Source organism: Mustela nigripes, chromosome 6, assembly GCF_022355385.1.
Source record: "Mustela nigripes isolate SB6536 chromosome 6, MUSNIG.SB6536, whole genome shotgun sequence".
In the NCBI taxonomy this organism is placed as follows: domain Eukaryota; kingdom Metazoa; phylum Chordata; class Mammalia; order Carnivora; family Mustelidae; genus Mustela; species Mustela nigripes.
Window position 1 is genome coordinate 75,664,680 of NC_081562.1, and position 21,483 is coordinate 75,686,162.

At 35.6% G+C, this 21,483-nt stretch overlaps 1 protein-coding gene across 2 annotated transcripts in view; it reads right to left on the reverse strand.

Annotated features, from left to right (window-relative positions):
* The window catches only part of ABCD2 (ATP binding cassette subfamily D member 2), a 62,893-nt gene that overhangs the window by 8,576 nt on the left and 32,834 nt on the right, over positions 1-21,483 (reverse strand). For both annotated transcript variants that reach the window (XM_059402896.1, XM_059402894.1), the window contains exons 7-9: positions 12,101-12,246; positions 6,919-7,003; positions 214-339 (exon numbers count right to left, since the gene is read on the reverse strand). In XM_059402896.1, coding sequence (XP_059258879.1) covers positions 214-339; positions 6,919-7,003; positions 12,101-12,246 — 357 coding nt within the window. The remainder of the gene's footprint in view (positions 1-213; positions 340-6,918; positions 7,004-12,100; positions 12,247-21,483) is intronic.

Sequence of the window (21,483 nt, forward strand, 5' to 3'; positions counted from 1 at the left end):
ATTATTGGAATGTGATAACCATTTTCAAATAGCACATTAATCTTACAATGTTAGGTTTTAGGGTATCTACACTACCAGTGAGCAATTTAACAGAAATATAGGTAGAAAATAAGTGAAATAGTCTATGCTCTATAGTGAAAGTTTAGGCAGAGTTATTCTCTGAGAAATATAAAGAAAAGCCGTCTATTGCAAATTAACATTGAGAACACTCACCACAGAGAAGGCCTATGTGTTATAGATAGTAAGGAAATCCCAGCACCTTTTGCAGCCTGAAATATCTTTCCTTCGACATCAATGCTGACAGCACTGGTACATTCATCCAGCAATGCATATTTTGGTCTCGAAAAAAATAAACACAAATAAATGAATGATTTTCCTATTTGAATTATAAATCTTTACATGGACAATATGAGTTGTAATGTTAACTTCATTAATTTGTTTTTTTAAGTACGCTCTATACCCAACATGGGGGCTTACCCAACATAGGGGCTTGAACTCACAACCCCCAAGATCAGGAGTCACATCCTCTACCAACTGAGCCAGCGAGGTACCCTGCAATGTTAACTTTAAAGGAGCAAAAGAATATATGACATTATTAAAGGTGATAAATGATAAAGCAAAAGAGTAGTCATCTTCCCTCTTTGGATTAGAATATTACATTCTTTTTAAATTTTAAATAGATTTCTGGATGCCTGTTCACTATACAATAGGCTTTATTGTTATGCAGATGAGTGAATCATGGGTGTGAGACATAAGAAAGATGAGGCAGGTCACTGAGTGCATTTTCTCACAGAAGGCAAGTTCATTCCTGGTGACAGGTTCTGACTAATTGCATGAAAAATACATTACAGTAGCTAATTATCAAACAGGCCAAAAGCCCTGTTAGCAAAGATTTATTGAGAAGATAAGTTTACCAACCATGTAAGTACCAGAGCATGATTAATGGAATTACACTGCTACAAGATTCTGCAAAAATGGTATGCCTAATCTGACAAATGCAGAGTAGGCATTTAACCTGGTAACACTGAGACCCTGCTTTGCAATCAAATTCTTTTTTTCTTTTTTTAAGATTTTATTTATTTATTTGACAGAGAGAGAAATCACAAGTAGGCAGAGAGGCAGGCAGAGAGAGAGAGAGGGAAGCAGGCTCCCCGCTGAGCAGAGAGCCTGATGCGGGGCTGGATCCCAGGACCCGGAGATCCCGACCTGAGCTGAAGGCAGAGGCTTAACCCACTGAGCCACCCAGGCACCCCTGCAATCAAATTCTTAAGGGAAAAAAAAAATCAATAAATATTTTTCTGATTATACTCAGTAAGTTTTTTTTTTTAGCTTGATTTTTACTTTGGAAATGACTATCTACTACAGTCACAGGCACCATTTCCTTCTGTTTATTTTCTTTCTTTCCTCTCAACCCCTCTTGCTCTTATCTTTCTTTTTTCTTTTCCCTGTCTTCCTTCAAGCCTATCTGGACTTTAGGTACATATTTGGTACTCAGCAACGTGACTAGCTTTGTTAATGGGACCAAAGGTCAGCTCATGCACTGTCATTCAGTATTTATTTCAGAGCTGAAAATCAGTATCAAGTATTTACCAGTACAATTTCCTCCATGAAGATATTCTGATCTTTAAAAATAAATGACAATGAGAAGGTAAACATTAAAGCCAGTAATAATTTCTCCTTCAGCATACTTATTTAGCACTTTAAATTGTTTTTATAAGCTGGATTTGTTTACTAATAGGATCCTGTTACCTATTCCAGGGAGGATAGTCAAGGCGAGTAGACGCAGGAATCAAGGTAGCTTTAACACCCGCTTTGACTTTAGTAACTGCTCTCCATGCAAAGAACTGAAAGACCACTTGGAGAGTCCCCCTAGCATCAACAGAAATAGTTGTACTTGTTGGCTTTTGGTTACTGTTCTGTTTAAGTATTAAGCACTATTTTTTTGTCTCAGATTTGGTTACGGTTTTGTGTATAATTTTTTTAAGTAGAAAAAAGGGAGAAGAAAGAAAGAATAAAAGAGAACAATTTGGGATAAATATTTCCTTTTCTGTGTAAATCTCTTTTTAGCAATTTAGTTATTTTTTTTACTGTGTCATTTTTCAGAGTGCTTTGAGCTAAACAGAGAAGAGATGGCATCTTAGAATTAGAAATAAAGTATATATCTTACACTCAGTGGTCATGGTAATTCTTAGGCTAGCAGATGCAAGATAGATTCCATAGTTTTGTTATCTTGGCAGAACTGGTGTGAGTGCGTGCACGCGCGTGTGTGTGTGTTTGTACTTAAGCAATAGCTGGAATCTGGGCTGACATAACTAAATAAAACACTAGAGAATATTGTTTTTCTGATTTTCCTTTCTTTTTCTTTTGGTGTAACATCAGAAGAGGAATCTTTGTGAAGGACCTAATCTATTCCTCTTAGGACAGAACTTTTCTGATCATTCATTAAACATTAAAATTAAAATCCTCTCAAAAAGAGTATACTACTATGACACTTAATAATCCCTGCCAAAATTCTCCATTTTAGCTAGTTTAGGTCTTTCATACTGCAATTCAAATCTTCTTGCTAATCCTTTGAGGATGAGGAAAGGCAGTTCCTCATTATTTTACTTTTCTCTCACTGGGTTTAAAATTTCTATTTCATTTTGATTTCCCTCAACAGATTCTGCTTTTCAACAACTTGCTCATCTCCATGGATCTTTCCATAGGTCACTAAATTTTCTTTCTATTGGTATGCTTGAAACTTGATGTTCATTTAGTCTCACATTGTATCCAAAATATTTTAAATACCAAGTATCGACTATTTATTTCCAGTTACAAGTACTTAAAAATCTCTTTGGGTTGAGATTAATGCCTCTTGCTCTTTGTTACAGGGTTTATTTTATTAACACACCAACACAGTGGGAAATTTATGGTCACATTTTACATCCCATCATATTATATTTCACCAAGTATGCTGGTGATCATATTACTGAATATTTACGGACAAGGCTCAAACAGATTCATGGTGATAGTGGGTAACAGCTGGTCATAAATGTCAAAGAGTTTACTCTTTGAATTTACTCTTGAATCTCACCACATCATCTAAGAAAGGGGCATTCTAACATACATTGCACTAAAAATTCTGAGGTAGCAAATTCTGGTTTGTAATTTTTTAGCTCGCCATACTCTTTTTAAAAAAGTTTTTATTTAAATTCTAATTAGGTAACCTATAGTATGATATTAGTTTCAGGTATACAATGTAGTGATTCAACACACACAACTCCTGTTGATCATCACAATAAATGCTTCTTAATCCCCTTCACCTATTTCACCCATCCCCCCACCCAACTCCTCTGGTAACCATCACTTCGTTTTCTGTAGTTAAGAGTCAGTTTCTTGGTTTGCCTCTTCCTCTTTTTTTTCTTTTTTTCCCTTTGATCATCTGTTTTGTTTCTTTTATTGTTATTATTTAAATTTAGTTAGTCAACGTATAGTACATCGATAGTTTCAGATATAGAGTTCAGTTACCAATCAGCTACATATAACACCCAGTGCTCATCACACCATGTGCCCTCCTTAATGCCAGCACCCAGTGTTTTGTTTCTTAAATTCCACATGAGTGAAATCATATGATACTTGTCTTTCTCTGACTGACTTATTTTGCTTAGCATAATACTCTCTAGCCCCATCCATGTCAATGCAAATTAGCTTGCTATATTTTTGAGCTAACCATGCACATTATTATAAATACCATGTTTTTTTTTTCGTTTTCTTTAGATTTTTTATGTAAATTCAATCTAGTTAACATATAGTGTATTATTAGTTTTGGGGTAGAACTTAGTGATACATCAGTTGTACAGAACACCCAGTGCTCATTCCATCAAATGCCCTCCAAAATGCCCATCACCCATTCCTCTCCCCCCACATCCCCTCTAGCAACCTCACTTTGTTCTCTATAGTTGAGAGTCTCTTATGGTTTGCCTCCCTCTCTGTTTTTTATCTTATTTTATTTTTCCTTCCCTTCCCCATGTTCATCTGTTTTGTTTCTTAAATTCCAAAACACCATGTTATTAACACAATATATTTTCTCATTAAAAAAACTCTAGCCAGACACCTACAGGCCCAAAATAGTCACTTGTGCTAGGTCCATGTCACCAAACTGGGGCTTACTATCTAACTTGACTGCTGGTTAAACCTTCCCCAGGAATGTAATCTGAACTGGTCAGTCTAGATTTTCTTGGTCAACATTGGTGAGGTAATCAACCTAGTAAGACCCTTTAGACTCTCAATAGGAGGTGAATTTGTTCATGACTTCCTTGTCCTGCTTTTAAAAACTATTCTCTTTCTGTATCCCTTTGGAGCTCCTCTCTACTTGCTAGATGAGCTGCTGTCTTATTCATAAATTGTTCAATAAAGCCAATTTTTTCTTTAAAATTTACCTGAATTTTTATTATTTAACATAGGTAATGAGATAATAGTTTTTTTTACTTATCTAAATTTTCTACCTTTATGAAATGAACGTATAATTATGTTTTAATAAAATTATTTAAATATGTTCCTTTTTCAAAGATAAATATCTTATATTCTTTTAAAAAGTCTAAAGTAGGGGCGCCTGGGTGGCTCAGTGGGTTAAGCCACTCCCTTCGGCTCAGGTCATGATCTCAGGGTCCTGGGATCGAGTCCCACATCGGGCTCTCTGCTTGGCAGGGAGCCTGCTTCTTCCTCTCTCTCTGCCTGCCTCTATGCATCTATGCCTCTATGCCTACTTGTGATCTCTGTCAAATAAATAAATAAAATCTTTTAATAAATAAATAAATAAAAAGTCTAAAGTAAAATGTAATTATGCTTTTAGCTCTAATTTCTAGTTTACAAGAAAAATTGGAGATTAAAGAAAGAGGTAAAAGATTCCATGAGGAAGTCAGAGGATCTAGAATGAGCACTTTTCTTATGGTACAACTAACTCCATTTCTTTTTTTTTCATATATATATATGAAAATATATATATATATATACATATATATATATATAAATTTAAATTCTTTGTTAACACATAGTGCAATATTGATTTCAGGAGTAGAATTCAGTGATTCATCATTCACATACAACATTCAGTTCATCATAACAAGTGATGATTCCCATCACCCATCTAGCTCATCTCCCATTCATTTCCCTCTATCAACCCTCAGTTTGTTCTCTATCTCTAACCCTATTTCTTTAGCAAGTCAATGACATACAAGATTGACAGCTGAGTGGTGGTGGTGGTGGGTCACAGAGTAGCAGAGACTTTAGTTTGAAAATGATTAAAAGATATAACAACAAAATTCAACGTGTTTGAACAAATCAACTATGAAAATATTTTTGAGACAACTAGTGAAACTTTTTGAATATGAGCCTGGTATTAGATGACTTCAATTTTTATCAGTTTTATTAGTTATGAATAGCTACATAATGGTAGCTATTATGTAAAACAATATTCCTATATTTTCTTGATGCCACAGTTTTTAGAGGAAAAATGCCATGGTATTTGGGATTTGCTTTAAAATACTTCAGAATTAAAAAAAAAATCAAAAAGTTAAACGTGGTAAAATGCTACACTTGGTGAATCAGTGTGGTGGGGACGTGGGATTCAACTTACAATTTTTTCTTTGATGGAGTTTTAATATTTTTTCCATAATAAAAGGTTTTTTTAAAGAAATGATAGCCAACTGATCACTAAGTGAGGGGTAACTAGCTGCTAAGTATTTAATGAGGCTTCCTTCACACACACACACACACACACACACACACACATCTATGGCTCCTTTTATCATTATCTTTTATTAAAGTTCACTATAAAAGTATTTCTGCTTCTATTGTAACTCCTTCAGAGTGTCACGTCTGCCCCAGTTTATAGCCATAAACGGTGCCATTTAGGCGTTCGTGTACATAACTCTAGTTCTTTTTTTCCCAACATGGTTTGTTAAAACTGAGTAATGTATTTCTTGTCTGCCTCCTGCTTTTCATACAACTCTGATTCTCATTGCCAGAGGCCTAAGATTAACAGAAAGAGACAGACAGAGACAGAGAGATCTTTTTTCAGAGAAGAATAGGACAAGTAAAAATATTTCAGAATAGCTTTAATATTTCTTACCAGCTTCTTGTGTTTGGTATCCTTGAACCTCAAAAGGCTATGAAGCTGGTTGCAGAGAGAAGTTTTATCAGGAGAAATTATTTCCTGTATCTCTCTTTTTCTGAGTCTATTAAGACCTGTGCTGGCTGGTTCCTTTTTGCATTAAGTAAGTGTCTGATTTTTAAGGAGGAGCTTAATAGGCTACTGACTGCTTGAAAAGTTAATTTAGTTTGAATTTAATAATTTAATTCAGAAGTAGTATTGAATGCCTACCTACTGTGTTCACCCCAGTAAAATAGTAGTTATGTATTCATCACATTTTAAAATTAGTAATAATCCTTTCAAACAGAGGATATATGTGAATTTAATTCTGTCATCCAACATTACTCAACCTAAAAAATAGGAAAAAGTACTGGGAGATTTCCAACACATGAAATGAAATAACAAGAATACTGACCTGTAAATTCTAAGCATTAGTTTTTCCTTTTTTCCTTTCTTTCTATTTTATTTGAGTATAATTGACACACACAGTTGTATAGTTTCAGGTATTCCACATAGTAATTGGACAAGTTTACACATTAGGCTATGTTCACACAAATGTAGCTGTGTCTGTCCCCAGACAACACTATTACAACGTCATTAACTATATTCCTCATGCCGTGCCTTTTTTCTGCAATTTATTCATTCCATAACTGGAAGCCTGTATCTCCCAGTCTCTTTCACTCATTTTGTCCATCCCTCCATCCCCCAGGAAGATCATTTTAAACTAAAGAGGAGGACATTGAATCTTGTCTAAAGATTTTTTTTATTTACAACGATGGCATACTTACCTATGATAAAACATGCGAGCCATGCCCATTCTTTGCTTTTCCCCTCCAGACAGAACATCTTTCCAGTCCATAACAGCATCCCATCCTTAAAAATATATAGCATACATTTTTACATATAACATATAACATATATTTTACCCTGGACAATTGATTCCTGGCAAGTTTAAGTTATTAACACCAAAGGACCTGGTATTTTATAGAACATATGCTTGGATACTAGAAAGCCTCATTTATAAGCATTTTGGTTTAGATTTCTTATTTTTAAAAAATTTTAAAAAGACTTTATTTATTCATGTGACAGAGATAGAGATAGTGAGAGAGGGCACAAAAGCAGGGAGAGTGGGAGAGGAAAAGCAGGCTTCCCCGCTCGGCAGGGAGCCAGATGCAGGTCTGGATCCCAGGGTCCCAGGATCATGACTGGAGCAGAAGGCGGACATTTAACAACTGAGCCACCCAGGCACCTCCAGATTTCGTATTTTTTAATGTTAATAATTCCTTGTGCTGATAAAACATGTCCTAAGAATATAAAATACAGACACTTTTAAAATTCGTTTCTGAATATCTCTAAAAAGTTGATATACCTATGCTTATTTTGGACAGTGGTAGGAGAAAAGCCAACAATTTATACAGGCCTATTGCAAAGCCTACAAATAGTAAGACAGAAACTAACTTAAATGGCTTCCATGTGCCTGGTACTTTATATGAGTATGTATAGATATATACACGCATACATGTTTATATAAATTATGCTTACATTTCTATAAACACACACTCACACACCCCACAAACCCCTCCAGGAATGGAATTATGAGACTTTTATTTTCTAAGTTACACATTTTTATAATATTTAAAAATTTGATGGTTTTTATTATTTTTATGGCTTATCTTTTTGGGGGGGCCTATGAGAGAGATGGCCATATCAAATATTATCTGTGAGAATATCAGAAAATAAAGCAGAGTAGGGAATGTCTGATATTCAGAGAGCAAAATGACTGCCAAAACTTGACATATACATTCAGTACAACAATTCCAAATCCCAAGTATTCAAGGCTTAGTTCTCCCATTTGGAAAAAATTCAGGCTCTTTGCCCTCCTCTTTATCCATCAGCTGAATTTTCACCTTTATTAAACTTTCTAAATAAACTTGGACAAAGGGAAAGAAAATAGGAAGTGTAGAGTCTTGTTGTTTTTGTGCACTAGGTTAAAAAGATTTTCCCTATTTCCTAATAATACTCCCCAGTGGGTACCACTGTTCCTTTTTTTTTTGGATAAACTTCCAGGAATTTTCTGTTCTTTTAAAAACATATCCTTACAGTTTTATATTAGGAAAAAAAAATCTCAAAATGTCATCTGATTTAAATAAAGTTCTTGCTTCTAGTGAAAACTGTTGAAATACAATTTCTCTCTGTAACTGAATTTTATAGCATTTATGAAACACAAGCAAGGATTTGAAAAATAAGTTCAGATTGCTACACAGTGGAGAAATAGTCCGGGCTTAATTTTTTTTTTTTTCCTGCCAACTGAGAAAGCACAAGAGAAAAGTATTTGGGTCAAAGGAAACTTTAGCTTTACATATTTAAATAAATCATGTCCTCTGTTCCACTCAACCCAAAAGTTTTAGTAGGCAATGTTGCTTGATCATAGAACATATAAATCAAAAGTCTGAGTTATAATTTCACCTCTGATGCTGATTTAGTGAGCTGAGCCAGCAAAGAAAACAGTTTTCCTGCTTCCTTGAGATGTAGGTATTGCTCTAGTTCATGTTAACATTTGTTAACACTTTTACTCTTGTCTATTATGTAACCTTGTGCATGGAATCAAAGGTAGTTTCTAATTCCATCTTTAAAGCAAAGCATTTCTCTAAGCAAAGTATTAGCTAGTTTAAATATAACTTCTGTAGGCTTCTTCTAAAGTAAGTGATGTCATTTCAAATTTAGGTGCTTTCAAGCTTTGCTTAAAAACATGATTAAGTGAGTAAAGAGTAGCCCCCTTGTTTTTGTTTTTGTTTTTGTTTTTATGTGTAAGGATATAACAGCTCTTATTAGTATCTAAGAAGCTAGAAGATAGCATAGCACAGTGGCATGGCCTAGTACAGAACACTGACTTTCAAGTGAGATCTGTATTTGAGTCCCTGTCATAACAATAGTAAGCCCCTGGGGAAGTTTCTAAACTTCTGAATTTCACCTGTGAAAGGGGTTATTAAAACCTACATCACGAGACAGTTATAAATGTTAACTAAGATGACAATGTACATTGCTTAATGTGTTTTGCAAGGTGAGCACTCAATAAGCCTAACAATTACTGTTACATTATTAAGGTTGGAACATTCTTCTAAAAAGTTCTTAAACTTCTTGATGATTTCTACAAGAATAGAATGGTCCATGTTTATTATAAATTTCTATTTAGGTGATTGGATTTCAAATTTACCCAAAATAATTTCCTCGAGATTAACATGCAGCATTTATTCTGCCCTGGTGTTTTAAAACTGGGAGGGAGAGGACCGTGTGAAAAAAAAAAGACAATCTGCTTTCCATATTTTCAGTATTTGTGACTCATGTTTAGAAATGTCACAAAAATAAACAGAATAACGTCTCTTGTCTGCCTCATTTCTGATTATAAGAATCAAATGAAATAATATATATGAAATATCCATATAAACTATCAAGTACCATCACAAAAAGACAAAATATCATAGTATTAATATTATGAGTAGTAATTTTACCATTAGCTACTAATTTGTGTGCATTTACTATGTGCCATTATTCTAAATGCTCTACAGAGAGTCTTTTTCAAGAAGTTTTTAATTCCAGTTAGTTAACATACAGTGTAATATTGGTTTCAGGTGTACAATATAGTGATTCAACATTTCCATGCAACACTTGGTGCTCATCACAAGTGCACTCCTGAATCCAACCTCCCAAGCTCCTCCCCTGTGGTAACCATCAGTTTGTTCTCTATAATAAAGAGTCTGTTGCTTGGTTTCTCTCTCTCTCTTTTTCCCCTTTGCTCATTTGTTTTGTTTCCTAAATTCCACATATGAGTGAAATCATACGGTATTTGTCTTTCTCTGACTTATTTTGCTTAGCATAATACTCTCTAGCTCTGTCCATGTCATTGCAATTGGCAAGACTTGATTCCTTTTTATGGCTGAATAACATTCCATTATATGTATGTACACACACCACCTCTTCTTTACCCATTCATCAATAGATGCACACTTTGGGCAGCTGGCATATCTTGGATATTATAAATAAATAATGCTGCTATAAACATAGTGATGCATGTATCTTTTCACATTGGTGTTTTTTTAATTCATTGGGTAAATATCCAGTAGTGTGATTGCTGGGTCACAGGGGAGCTCTATTTTTAACTTTTTGAGGAAACTCCATACTGTTTTCCAGAGTGGCTGCACTGGTTTGGATTCCCACCAACAGTGCAAGAGGGTTTATTTCTCTCCACATCCTCACCAATGATTGTTTCTTGTGTTGATTTTAGCCATTCTGTGAGGTGTGAGGTATTACCTCCTGGTGGTTCTAATTTGCATTTCCCTGATGGTAAGTGATGATGAACATGTTTTTATATGTCTCTTGGTCATCTGATATCTTTTTTTGAGAAATATCTGTTCATGTCTTCTGCCCACAAAAGCTTTTTATTTTAATGTAGCCCCAGTAGTTTATTTTTGCTTTTATTTCCCTTGCCTCAGGAGACATATCTAGAAAAAATGTTGCGAAGGTTGGTGTCAAAGAGGTTATTACCTATGTTCTCTTCTAGGATTTTTATGGTTTCAGGTCTCACATATAGGTCTTTAATCCGTTTTGAATTTATTTTTGTGTATGGTGTAAGAAAGTGATTCCGTTTCATTCTTTTGTATGTTGCCGTCCAGTTTTCCCAACACCATTTTGAAGTGGCTGCCTTGTTTCCATTGGAGATTCTTTCCTGTGTTGTCAAAGATTAATTGACTGGGCGCCTGGGTGGCCCAGTTGGTTAAGTGACTGCCTTCGGCTCAGGTCATGATCCTGGAGTCCTGGCATGAAGTCCTGCATCGGGCTCCCTGTTCAGTGGGGAGTCTGCTTCTCCCTCTGACCCTCTCCCCTCTCATGCTCTCTCTCACTCTCTTTCTCTCTCTCAAGTAAATAAATAAAATCTTAAAAAAAAATTAATTGGCCATATAGTTGTGGGACTCTTTGGAGAGTATTATTAGTTGCTTAATCATAGGAAACAAACTGAGGATTGCCGGAGGGGAGGGGTGCTGGGGGATGAGATAACTTCATGATGAACTTTAAGGAGGGCACGTGATATAATGAGCACTGGGTGTTATACAAGATTGATGAATTACTGACCTCTACCTCTGAAACCAATAATATATTATATGTAAATCAATTGAATTTAAATAAACATTAATATTTTAAAAATTTGACTATTAGGAAATAATTCCTTTTTAGGTTCATATGTATAAGTGTTAATTCTACTTTTTCAAAAATATCTTATGCATAAATCACATACTATAGAAGTTTGTATTTTATCTGATTCTCTATGTGCTACTTGAAAGAGAAAAAAAAAAACATGTTGGTAAGACTGTGGGTCTGAAAATTAAAAAGTAGGGGCACCTGGGTGGCTCAGTGGGTTAAAGCCTCTGCCTTCAGCTCTGGTCCTGATCCCAGGGTCCTGGGATGGAGCCCTGCATTGGGCTCTCTGCTCAGCGGGAAGCCTGCCTCCCCCTCTCTCTCTGCCTGCCTCTCTGCCTACTTGTGATCTCTGTCTGTCAAATAAATAAATGAAATCCTTAAAAAAAAAAAAAAAAGAAAAGAAAAAACTAATTCTGTGATATCTACTTCTCAAATTATTAAGCTTAATATAAGCTGAGAACTTGACAGGATAATATTTCTGTCACAGACTTTACATACATCTAGACTGATGGTGGCCTCAGGGACAATTGTATACTCAAATATGAAGGAAAAACTGTTTTCAAATGCTAGTAGCAGACAATAAAAAGCCTAGTGTGCTGCAGGAAATTTAATCCAAGCAGAAAAGAGGATGTCAGTAATAGAAAAGCAATAAATGCTATAAAGTCTGTCTTCTGTATTTATGTTCTAATAGTAGCATATGTTCACATTAAACCATAGACTATTTACCCAAGTTTATTTTTTTGGAAACAAATGCATTTTAAAAGTGATAGACTTTACCTCCTTCTCTTTGAACTATGTGATAGAGGTGGACATTGTGTAGAATGCATTCCAGATCATGGTCTGTATAGCCTTTATCATGCATGTCATCCACGGAATCAGGATAGATGACTTGATCGCGAAGACTTCCAAGAGACATGTATGGCCTATAAAACACCAAGCACACAAGGAATCCTAGTACAAAGCCATCTTAGTTTACTCAGACCTCATGGTCTGAAAACTCCAGAGGAGACTATAAATATCATATGTCTAGGGTTACATTCATTACCTGGTGATGAGTATTTCTCTCTCAGGCATGATAGGATTACACTCTGATATGTTCACGTAAAAATTCATTGAGACATAGCCATGAGGAAAAAGTTGGATATTTTCAGTGCAAAAATACATACCTTGTTTCACTGTATTTTATAAACATTGTTTCTGCATTTCATCTAAAATTATTTGGTTTAAATATAAAATTTGAGGTTTTGATTCAGGGATGTGAAAAAGCAAAAACTTTTTGAAAACGCCATTAATGGGACACCTGGGTGGCTCAGTAGGTTGAGCACAGACTCTTGGTTTCAGCTCAGGTCATGATCTCATGGGCGGTGGGATTCACTGGCGTCAGGCTCTGGGCTCAGGGCAGAGTCTGCTTGTCTTTCTCCCTCCCTCTCTGCCCTTCCCCCCAACTTGTGTGTGGGACCATGCTTACACATGCTCTCTCTTTTGCTCTAGGACAAATAAATAAATAAATAAATAAAAACTTTAACAAATAAATAATTAAGATGCCATTAATAATAAAATTAATGCAAATTAAAACTACACTGAGGGGCACCTGGGTGGCTCAGTCGTTAAGCGTCTGCCTTCAGCTCAGCTCATGATACCAGGGTCCTGGAATCGAGCCCCATATCCGGCTCCCTGCTCAGCGGGAAGCCTGCTTCTCCCTCTCCCACTCCTCCTGCTTGTGTTCCCTCTCTCTCTGTCAAATAAATAAATAAATATCTTTAATAAAACTACACTGAGTTTCTTACTTTTCAAATTGGTAAAAGTTCAAAAACCTGACAATTCAGCTAGCAAATATAGAGAAACCAGTACTTTCATACATTCGTGAAAAATGCAAAAACCTTTTGGAGGGGATTTTGCAAAGCATCAAATATTTTGGCCTCTGACCCTCTTGCAATTAACTTTAAAGATATACTTCCAAAAATAACAATAGGAGTACATAAGATCCATTGCAGCATTATCTATAATCGCAAAATACTGAAAACAATCTAAGTGTCCATAAAGAGGAGACTGAATAAACAATAGCACTGACATTATGGAGCTGTAAAACAGGATGTGGATGTTCTCTGTAGAGTGATTTTCCATAATATACTTCTAAGTTGGAAAGTAAAGTGCAGAAGTAGATGTATAGCAGGGTTTCTGAACAGCATTATGGATGTATGGAACCAGTACTCCTTTGCAGGTGAGGGCTATCTTACATACTGTAAATGTTTAGCAGCATATCTAGTCTCCACCCACCAGATGCTAAAAGTGTCTACTACAGTAGACCCAATAAAAAGTCTCCAGATATCACCCCCTACAGGACAAAACCACCTCCATTTGAGAATCTCTAATATATAGTATACTATCTTTATGCAAAATGAAAGCGAAATAAGAAAGTGTACATTTACCTGTTATAAAAGGAAACACAGTAAACCAGAAATTAATGAAATTGGTTACCTATTGGAGATTGGAGGAACAAGGGAGAATGGATAGGGAAGGGAGTGACCTCTTTAAATATCCTTTCTATATGTTTTTACTTTTAGAATCATGTTATATGTTATTATTCAAAAAAAAACAACAAAAAACCAATAACCAGTGAGGGTAGGAACCTTAAATTAAATACAAACAGAGTAAATGAACTGAATGGTATATCAAATGAGTGACAACCACATAAAAGGGGGAGGAGATACTGGTCTAAATTACTTGAACCTGGCCACACAATTTCAGTTGAAGACCAGAAGAACCACAAAGAAATCTTAAACGTTATTTGGCAAGTTTCTTGTTGGTAATGATTCAGGAGTAGCAATTCTGAAACTATTTTACCTATGTTACAGGACTGACAGAAGAAGTAAACATCTTAATAATGTTAGGAATTAGTACGCTCCCTCTGAAGAAAGAATTTACAAACATGATGGGTGAGAAGGTAAGAAAAACTATAATATTTCATTTTAATTCGTATGTCAGTATGATTCATGCTTTTAAAAAAATCTATTTCCTTTTCTGTCTACACTCGGTGTATCCTGACATTATCCTCTGAGAAAGACCCAACATCATTTAGGCAGTGTTGTAGTGGGTTGAACTGTGTCCTAAACCACATGTACCTGTGGATGTGACCTTATGGGGGAGGGGGGGAGGTCTTTGCAGATCTAACTAAGCTAAGGATCTCCAGATGAGATCATCCTGTATTACAGAGATGGGCCCTAAGTCTAGTAAATGCCCTTATAAGAAGAGGAGAAAGGAAGGGAAGAAAGTCATGTGATGGCGGAGACAGAGATTGGAGTTACGCTGTCCCAGGGCAAGGAATGCCTGGCAGCAAGAGAAGCTGGAAGAGGCAAGAAAAGACTCTAGCCTAGAGCTTTTTAAAAAGTAAAGTCCTGCCAATACCTTGATTTTGAACTCCTGACTTCCAGAACTCTGAGAGAATACATTCTTGTTGTTTTAAACTACCAAGTTTTTGGTTACCCAGCAGATTTCGGAAAGACGTAGAACTTTTACACCAAAAAAAAAAAAAAAAAAAGGGCGTAACCTGAATCATAGCATCAGGAAACTGCCAGACAAATCTAACTTAAAGAACTTTCTTAAAATAACAACAGTTCTGCACTCTATGTATATCAATGTCATAAAAATAAAAATAAAATAAGAGAAGAGAAAATAAAAATAAGAGAAGCTGAGGAGGTAATACTAAAAGAAACGAGAGCAACATGACAACTAAAATGCAAATGAATTGAGAGAAAGAAATTATTATAAAGGATAGTATTATGATAATTGGCAATATTTAGATATAGAAAGTTGATGGGGCACTTGGGTGGCTAGTGGGTTGAGCGTCCGATACTTGGTTGTGACTCAGGTCATGATCTCATGGGTCGTGGGATCAAGTCCCAAGTGGGGCTCTGTGTTCAGTGGGTAGTCTGCTTCAGGATACTGTCCCTCCTCCCCCTCTCCCACTTCTCCGCATACACTCTTTCTTCCTCTTTCTAAAATAAATAAATCTTAAAAAATACATTTATAAAAAAATATGGAGAATTGTTGGGGGTCACTGACAGGACATGACTGCCATTTGACCATGAGCTAGACTGGGACAACTGGAGGCTCCTCACCCCCTCACATGTGCTTGGAGTGTATACTCTGACCGCCATTCCCATTGCTGGAAACTGTTTCCAAGGAAGCAGCCTTGAGAGAACATTGTGTTGTTGGGACCATCTGGACGCTAGATGTGACTGAACCCAGTTAAGGCCTCTCTACAAATTTAAGATTCTGGTGGGCAAGTGCAGAGATCCATTTACCTTGTAGCCAACCATGACAAGACTTATGTTAATGCCTCTGCTTCTCAAATCTGCCACCTATCAATCTGGAGTAGTCTCTTCCATCTTCTTTCACTCTCCGTGTACAGGGGCCAGTTTGTGAACCACCAAAATTATGTTTAGGTAAAAATATTAAAGCAGTGTTAATTTTCATGAATTTAACTATTATATTATGGTTATGCTAGAAAATATCTTTGCTCTTTGGAAATACATCCTAGTGTAGTTAGGGATGAAGATTTATGATTGCTGAAATTTACTTTAGAAGGCGGGGGTGGGAGAAAGGAGAGTAAGTTGAAGGTTTTAAATATAAATGTTTTTTTGTGGTCAATTGTCTACCTATTTTTCCATAATATGAAAATGATTCAGTTGAAGGACAGATAACATAAGATTATTTTACTACAGGCTTAACTAACATTTGAAAATAAAAATACTTATATTTTAATGATGCATATATACACTCATATAAAGATTTTCAATGGGATCTTTACAAACATGGGAATCCCTGGTCATATTTTAAAAATTAAGATATAGGAGTGCCTGGGTGGCTCAGAGGCTAAATATCCAACTCTTCATTTCAGCTGGGATCATGTTCTCAGGGTAATAGGATCAAGCTCCAAGTCAGGCTCCATGCTCAGCGGGGAGCTGCTTGAGATTCTCTCTCTTCCTCTGTCCCTCCTCTGCTCAGGTGCGCTCTCTCTCTCTCTCTATCAAATAAATGAATCTATTTTATTTTTTATTTTTATTTTTTTAAAGACTTCATTTATTTGAGAGAGAGAGAGTGGGCATGAGAGGGAGAAGTTCAGAGGGAGAAGCAGACTCCGCAGAGCTGGGAGCCTGATGTGGGACTCGATCCCGGTACTCCAGGATCATGACCTGAGCTGAAGGCAGTTGCTTAACCAACTGAGCCACCCAGGCACCCAAATGAATCTATTTTAAAAATTGAGATATAATTCCCATATCATAAAATTCACCCTTTTAAAGTGCACAATTCAGTAATGTTTAGTATATTCACAGGCTCATGTAACCATCACCATGATCTGATTCCAGAACATTTTCTTCACACTGAAAAGAAACTCTATATCTAATAGCCGACAGTCTATTCTTCCATTCTCCCAATCCCTGGCAACCACTAATCTACATTCTGTCTCCACGGATTTGCCTATTCTGGACATTTTGTATACACAAAATCATATAATACGTGGTCTTTTGTGACAGCCTTCTTTGTGTTAGCATAATGCTTTCACGTTCATTAACGTTGTAGCATGTAACTGTATTTCATTGCTTTTTATGGCTGAATAATATTCTACTGTATGAATATGCCGCATTTTGTTAATCTATTCATCTGTTGCTGGATATTCCAGTGGTTTTCACTATTTGGCTGTTATAAACAGTGGGCATACACCTAACAGGGGAATTGCTGGACCATATAACTCTGTTTACTTTTTGAGGAACTGCCCAACTGTTTTCTGAAATGACTATATCATTTCTGGTCACATTTCTTCTGCCATATCCCTATATCTTCCTCTCCTGCCTTTTTCTTTACCTGTCCCCCTTTAGGCTAACCATATTAAAGAAAATAGAATTAGGACACACAGTTATTTTGTTTATATTATATTAAACATTCATATAATGTGACAATATCTTAGATTTTTATCTGGTAATAATAATAGTAGCATAAAGAAGTTGGTTATCAGAGCCAATGAGGAGTTTTTCAACTGGTACTCTGAGACTACTTAAAGAAGAAATATGAGGAAACCATAGTGGGCAGTACTTCTGCTAACTTCCAAAGTGACACCAGCTCCAATTTAATGTAAATTAGAAGCACAGATATATCCTACACCTTAGTATAAATTCCAGATATAATTCGATCTTCCAAACAGACATGATACAATATAAAATGGAGACTACATCTGAACATTCATTTCAGAAATGTTTCTACAGGATTCTACCATAAGACTTGATTAACTAGCAATATTTGATGAAATCATATTTTATATATATATTGCAAGGAAGATAGTAAAGAGTTGTGGTTGTGATAATACACTTTGGAGAGATGGTTCTGGGCTGGAATTCCAGTTTCACTATTTACTAGCCATGTGACCCAAATTTTGAACTAGAGCTACCTCATTTGGAAAGTAACTTACTTTATTCCATTTGTTATGAAAACTAAACAAAGCAGTGGGTTTCTATAAAGCATAAATGAACCACTGTAGTCAGAGCACTTAGTAAGTATAGGTACACAGTAGGCACCCAATAAATTTTTAAAGAAACAAAAGTTCATTTCTACTTAGGCTTAAGATTGCTACTTATGTGAAAAGGCAACATCTTTTTTTTTTTTTTTTAGGATTTTATTCACTTATTTGACAGAAAGAGAGAGAGATCACAAGTAGGCAGAGAGGCAGGCAGAGAGAGGGGGGGAAGCAGGCTCCCTGCTAAGCAGAGAGCCTGCTGTGGGGTCCCATCCCAGGAGCCTGAGATCATTACCAGAGCCGAAGGCAGAAGCTTAACCCACTGAGCCATCCAGGTGCCCAGAAAAGGCAACATCTTAAAAAAGAACAGATGCAAAAGAATTTCTATTTAACCAGCTAAGAGATGTGTGGTTTTATACCACATAGTAAATTTTTATTATTTCACAAGATTAATAAATAATAAGTACCTAATTATGTAAATTTTAGTGATTATATTCTGTTAAACACTAAAGAAAGCATCTTAGGTTTACCTAGAAGTACTTTTTTCAGTAACTCTAGCACCATTTAGTTCACTGGAGTAATTTATAGGGTCTGAAAGATCAGTGCACATAAGACTGCCATAGGCTTTCTTTGTAAGAACTTGGAAGAGCAAAACTTCAAAACTTCTTTAAAAGGCTAATTTAGGAGGTGGCTGGGTGGCTCAGTGGGTTAAAGCCTCTGCCTTCGGCTCAGGTCATGATCCCAGCATCCTGGGATCAAGCCCCATATAGGGCTCTCAGTTCAGCAGGGAGCCTGCTTTCCCTTCCCTCCTGCCTGCCTCTGCCTACTTATGATCTCTGTCAAATAAATAAATAAAATCTTTAAAAAATAAAATAAAATTAAAAAATAAAAGGCTAATTTATGTTATTTATTATTTCTTTATGATTTTTGAAATCTGTCAATTCTCTGATGAATAGATAAGGAAACTTATTTCTTAGGGGCTCCTTTTAAAAAAGATATTCTTTTTTTTTTTTTTTAAGATTTTATCTATTTATTTGACAGAGAGAGATTACAAGCAGGGAGAGCAGAGGCGAAGAGAGAGGGAGAAGCAATATAAAAAATATAGTTACATTTTTGCAATGCTAAAGTTTTTACTGAGTTTATAGGTCTCATGACATTTTGAATATGCACTCTTGAAATAAGAGTCTAAACAAAACAAAAAAACATGGCGCTTAGCTATCAAGTTTTTAAAATTCAATCAGCATGAAATTTAAATAAAATGCCAAACCCTAAACATTTTATGATGCAAAAATGAAGAACTGCATATGTATCCACATAACTTATTATTGAGCTATCATTACTCAAAATGATAGAATAGAATATGAAAATTGCTACTTTGAAAATTTATGTGAAGGGACTACAAATGAAATTATACAAGAAATATTTATAAAATTATAAATTTATAAGGACTCAACAAATGCTGCTTTATTAGAGTCCCATTTTCTCTCAATTGTCTTACCATCATGTAAAATGATAAAAATAACACATTCTATATGGGTTTAATGTGGTATATAGCAACAAGGGTACTTTATTTAAGAGGGGGAGGGGCAGTGGGAGAGGGGTAAAGAGAGAATTTTAAGCAGGCTCCACACTCAGCACCACGCCCAGTGTGGGGCTCCTCACAACCCTGAGATTATGACCTGACCTGAATACAAGAATCAGTCACTTAACCAACTGAGTCACCCAGGCACCCCCAACCAAGGACACTTTGATAGATTTTATTAATTTAATCATTTTAAAATATTATAAAATTGTGGTTACCACAAATTCTTTTGAAAAGCTATGTCAAAAAAATTGGGATGATGCTGAATCTACTTGAAAGCACAGGAAACAGAGGACCCTATATCCAATATTTATATAATTAGTTTGCCTGTGATCCTTTTCAGCTCAAAGGCCTAGAATTTTACATTTTAAGCGAGCTCAAGTTCCTCTAGTCTTACTAAAGTTATACATAATGGATAAGCACTTAAAGAACCCTTTACTAAGCGTTCCTTTCTAAATATATAGAACTATTCAGATTATCTTCTAAATATTTTAGGTAGATCAGTTACCATGTCAGAATATCATTAGCTTACTTGCTCTGGCCCATCAGAGAGGGAATAACGCAACATACCTCCTACAAGCAACAAAAGAAACAGATTGCTTATAATTAGCAGCTATCAGAAAATAAACACTAACTAATTTTAATTTACTTCTCTAAGCAAAACCCAGAATCACCTCAGTTTGTTGTAGAAAAGATACCCGAATAAACTCCTAGGTATCCATTACAATTTAAATAATTATTTTTATTTGAACAATTACCATAATTATTTTTCTTTATAATCTGAGATTACTTCAAATGTACCTACATTTAAAACTGTTAATTATAGGGGCGCCTGGGTAGCTCAGTGGGTTAAATCTCGGCCTTTGGCTCAGGTCATCATCTCTGGGACCTGGGATCAAGCCCTGCACAGGGCTCTCTGCTCAGCTGGGAGCCTGCTTTCTCCTCTCTCTCTGCCTGCCTCTCTGCCTACTTATGATCTCTCTGTCTCTCTCTATCAAATAAATAAATAAAATATTTTTTTAAAAAACCTGTTAATTATAAGTAAAATGAAAGTTATTTCAGATTATATCCATTCCCAATGATTATGGCTTTTTATTTTATATATGAATGTCGCAGGGAACTTCTATAATTTGTATTCTACTCCCTACTTTTCTGTGTTAACGTTTAAAAATCTGACAATTTGGGGTGCCTGGGTGGCTCAGTGGGTTAAAGCCACTGTCATGATCCCAGGGTTCTGGGATTGAGCCCCCGCATTGGGCTCTCTGCTCAGCATGAAGCCTGCTTCCCCCCCCTGCCTCTCTGCCTACTTGTGATCTCTGTCTGTCAAATAAATAAATAAAATCTTTTTTAAAAAATAAAAAAATAGAAAAAAATCTGACAATTTATGATCGTTTTAGTAAAATATGTTAGCAACTATTAGAGTTTATATTCATATATTTGTATATTGTTCTGTATTTTTCTCTTTAATAGAGATAAAAGTAGAAAAAAAAGATAAAGTATTGAGAAATGTTGGCTATCTTTTGTGCTTGTTGTCTTTGGAATGATCATCCAAAATGCTAAATGCTTCATTGTCATCTGGAATTTAATTGTCAACAATGTTGACAAAAATTTCACAGCAATACTAACTATTTTTAAGCATGAGATGTGTTAAGTTTAAGGTACAGCTAAGTACTGCTGTGTTACCATAGTGATAAGAAATTGACAATCAGAAAGCCACAAAATCTAGCTATTAATAATTCAAATAAATGTACACAATGGGACCAATCATGTCATCAGATCCTTTCATGAATAATAAGAATTAAATCTGAGTTTTCAATGCATTAGTCATTCCTAATATTCTTAAAAAAATATGTGGCAAATAAGAAGTACTCAACTAAAAAGAGATATTACTATTACTGCAATCTTATTTTTAGGGTCTTATTTCTAGGTGCCAAAACGGAGATGTGTAGAGCCTCTGAAGAGCAGGGACTATATTTATTTTCAAGTAATAAGAATAATGTTAGTGGAAAAATCAAAGTATCATTAACCTGATAAAAATGCAAACCTCTGGGGCGCCTGGGTGGCTCA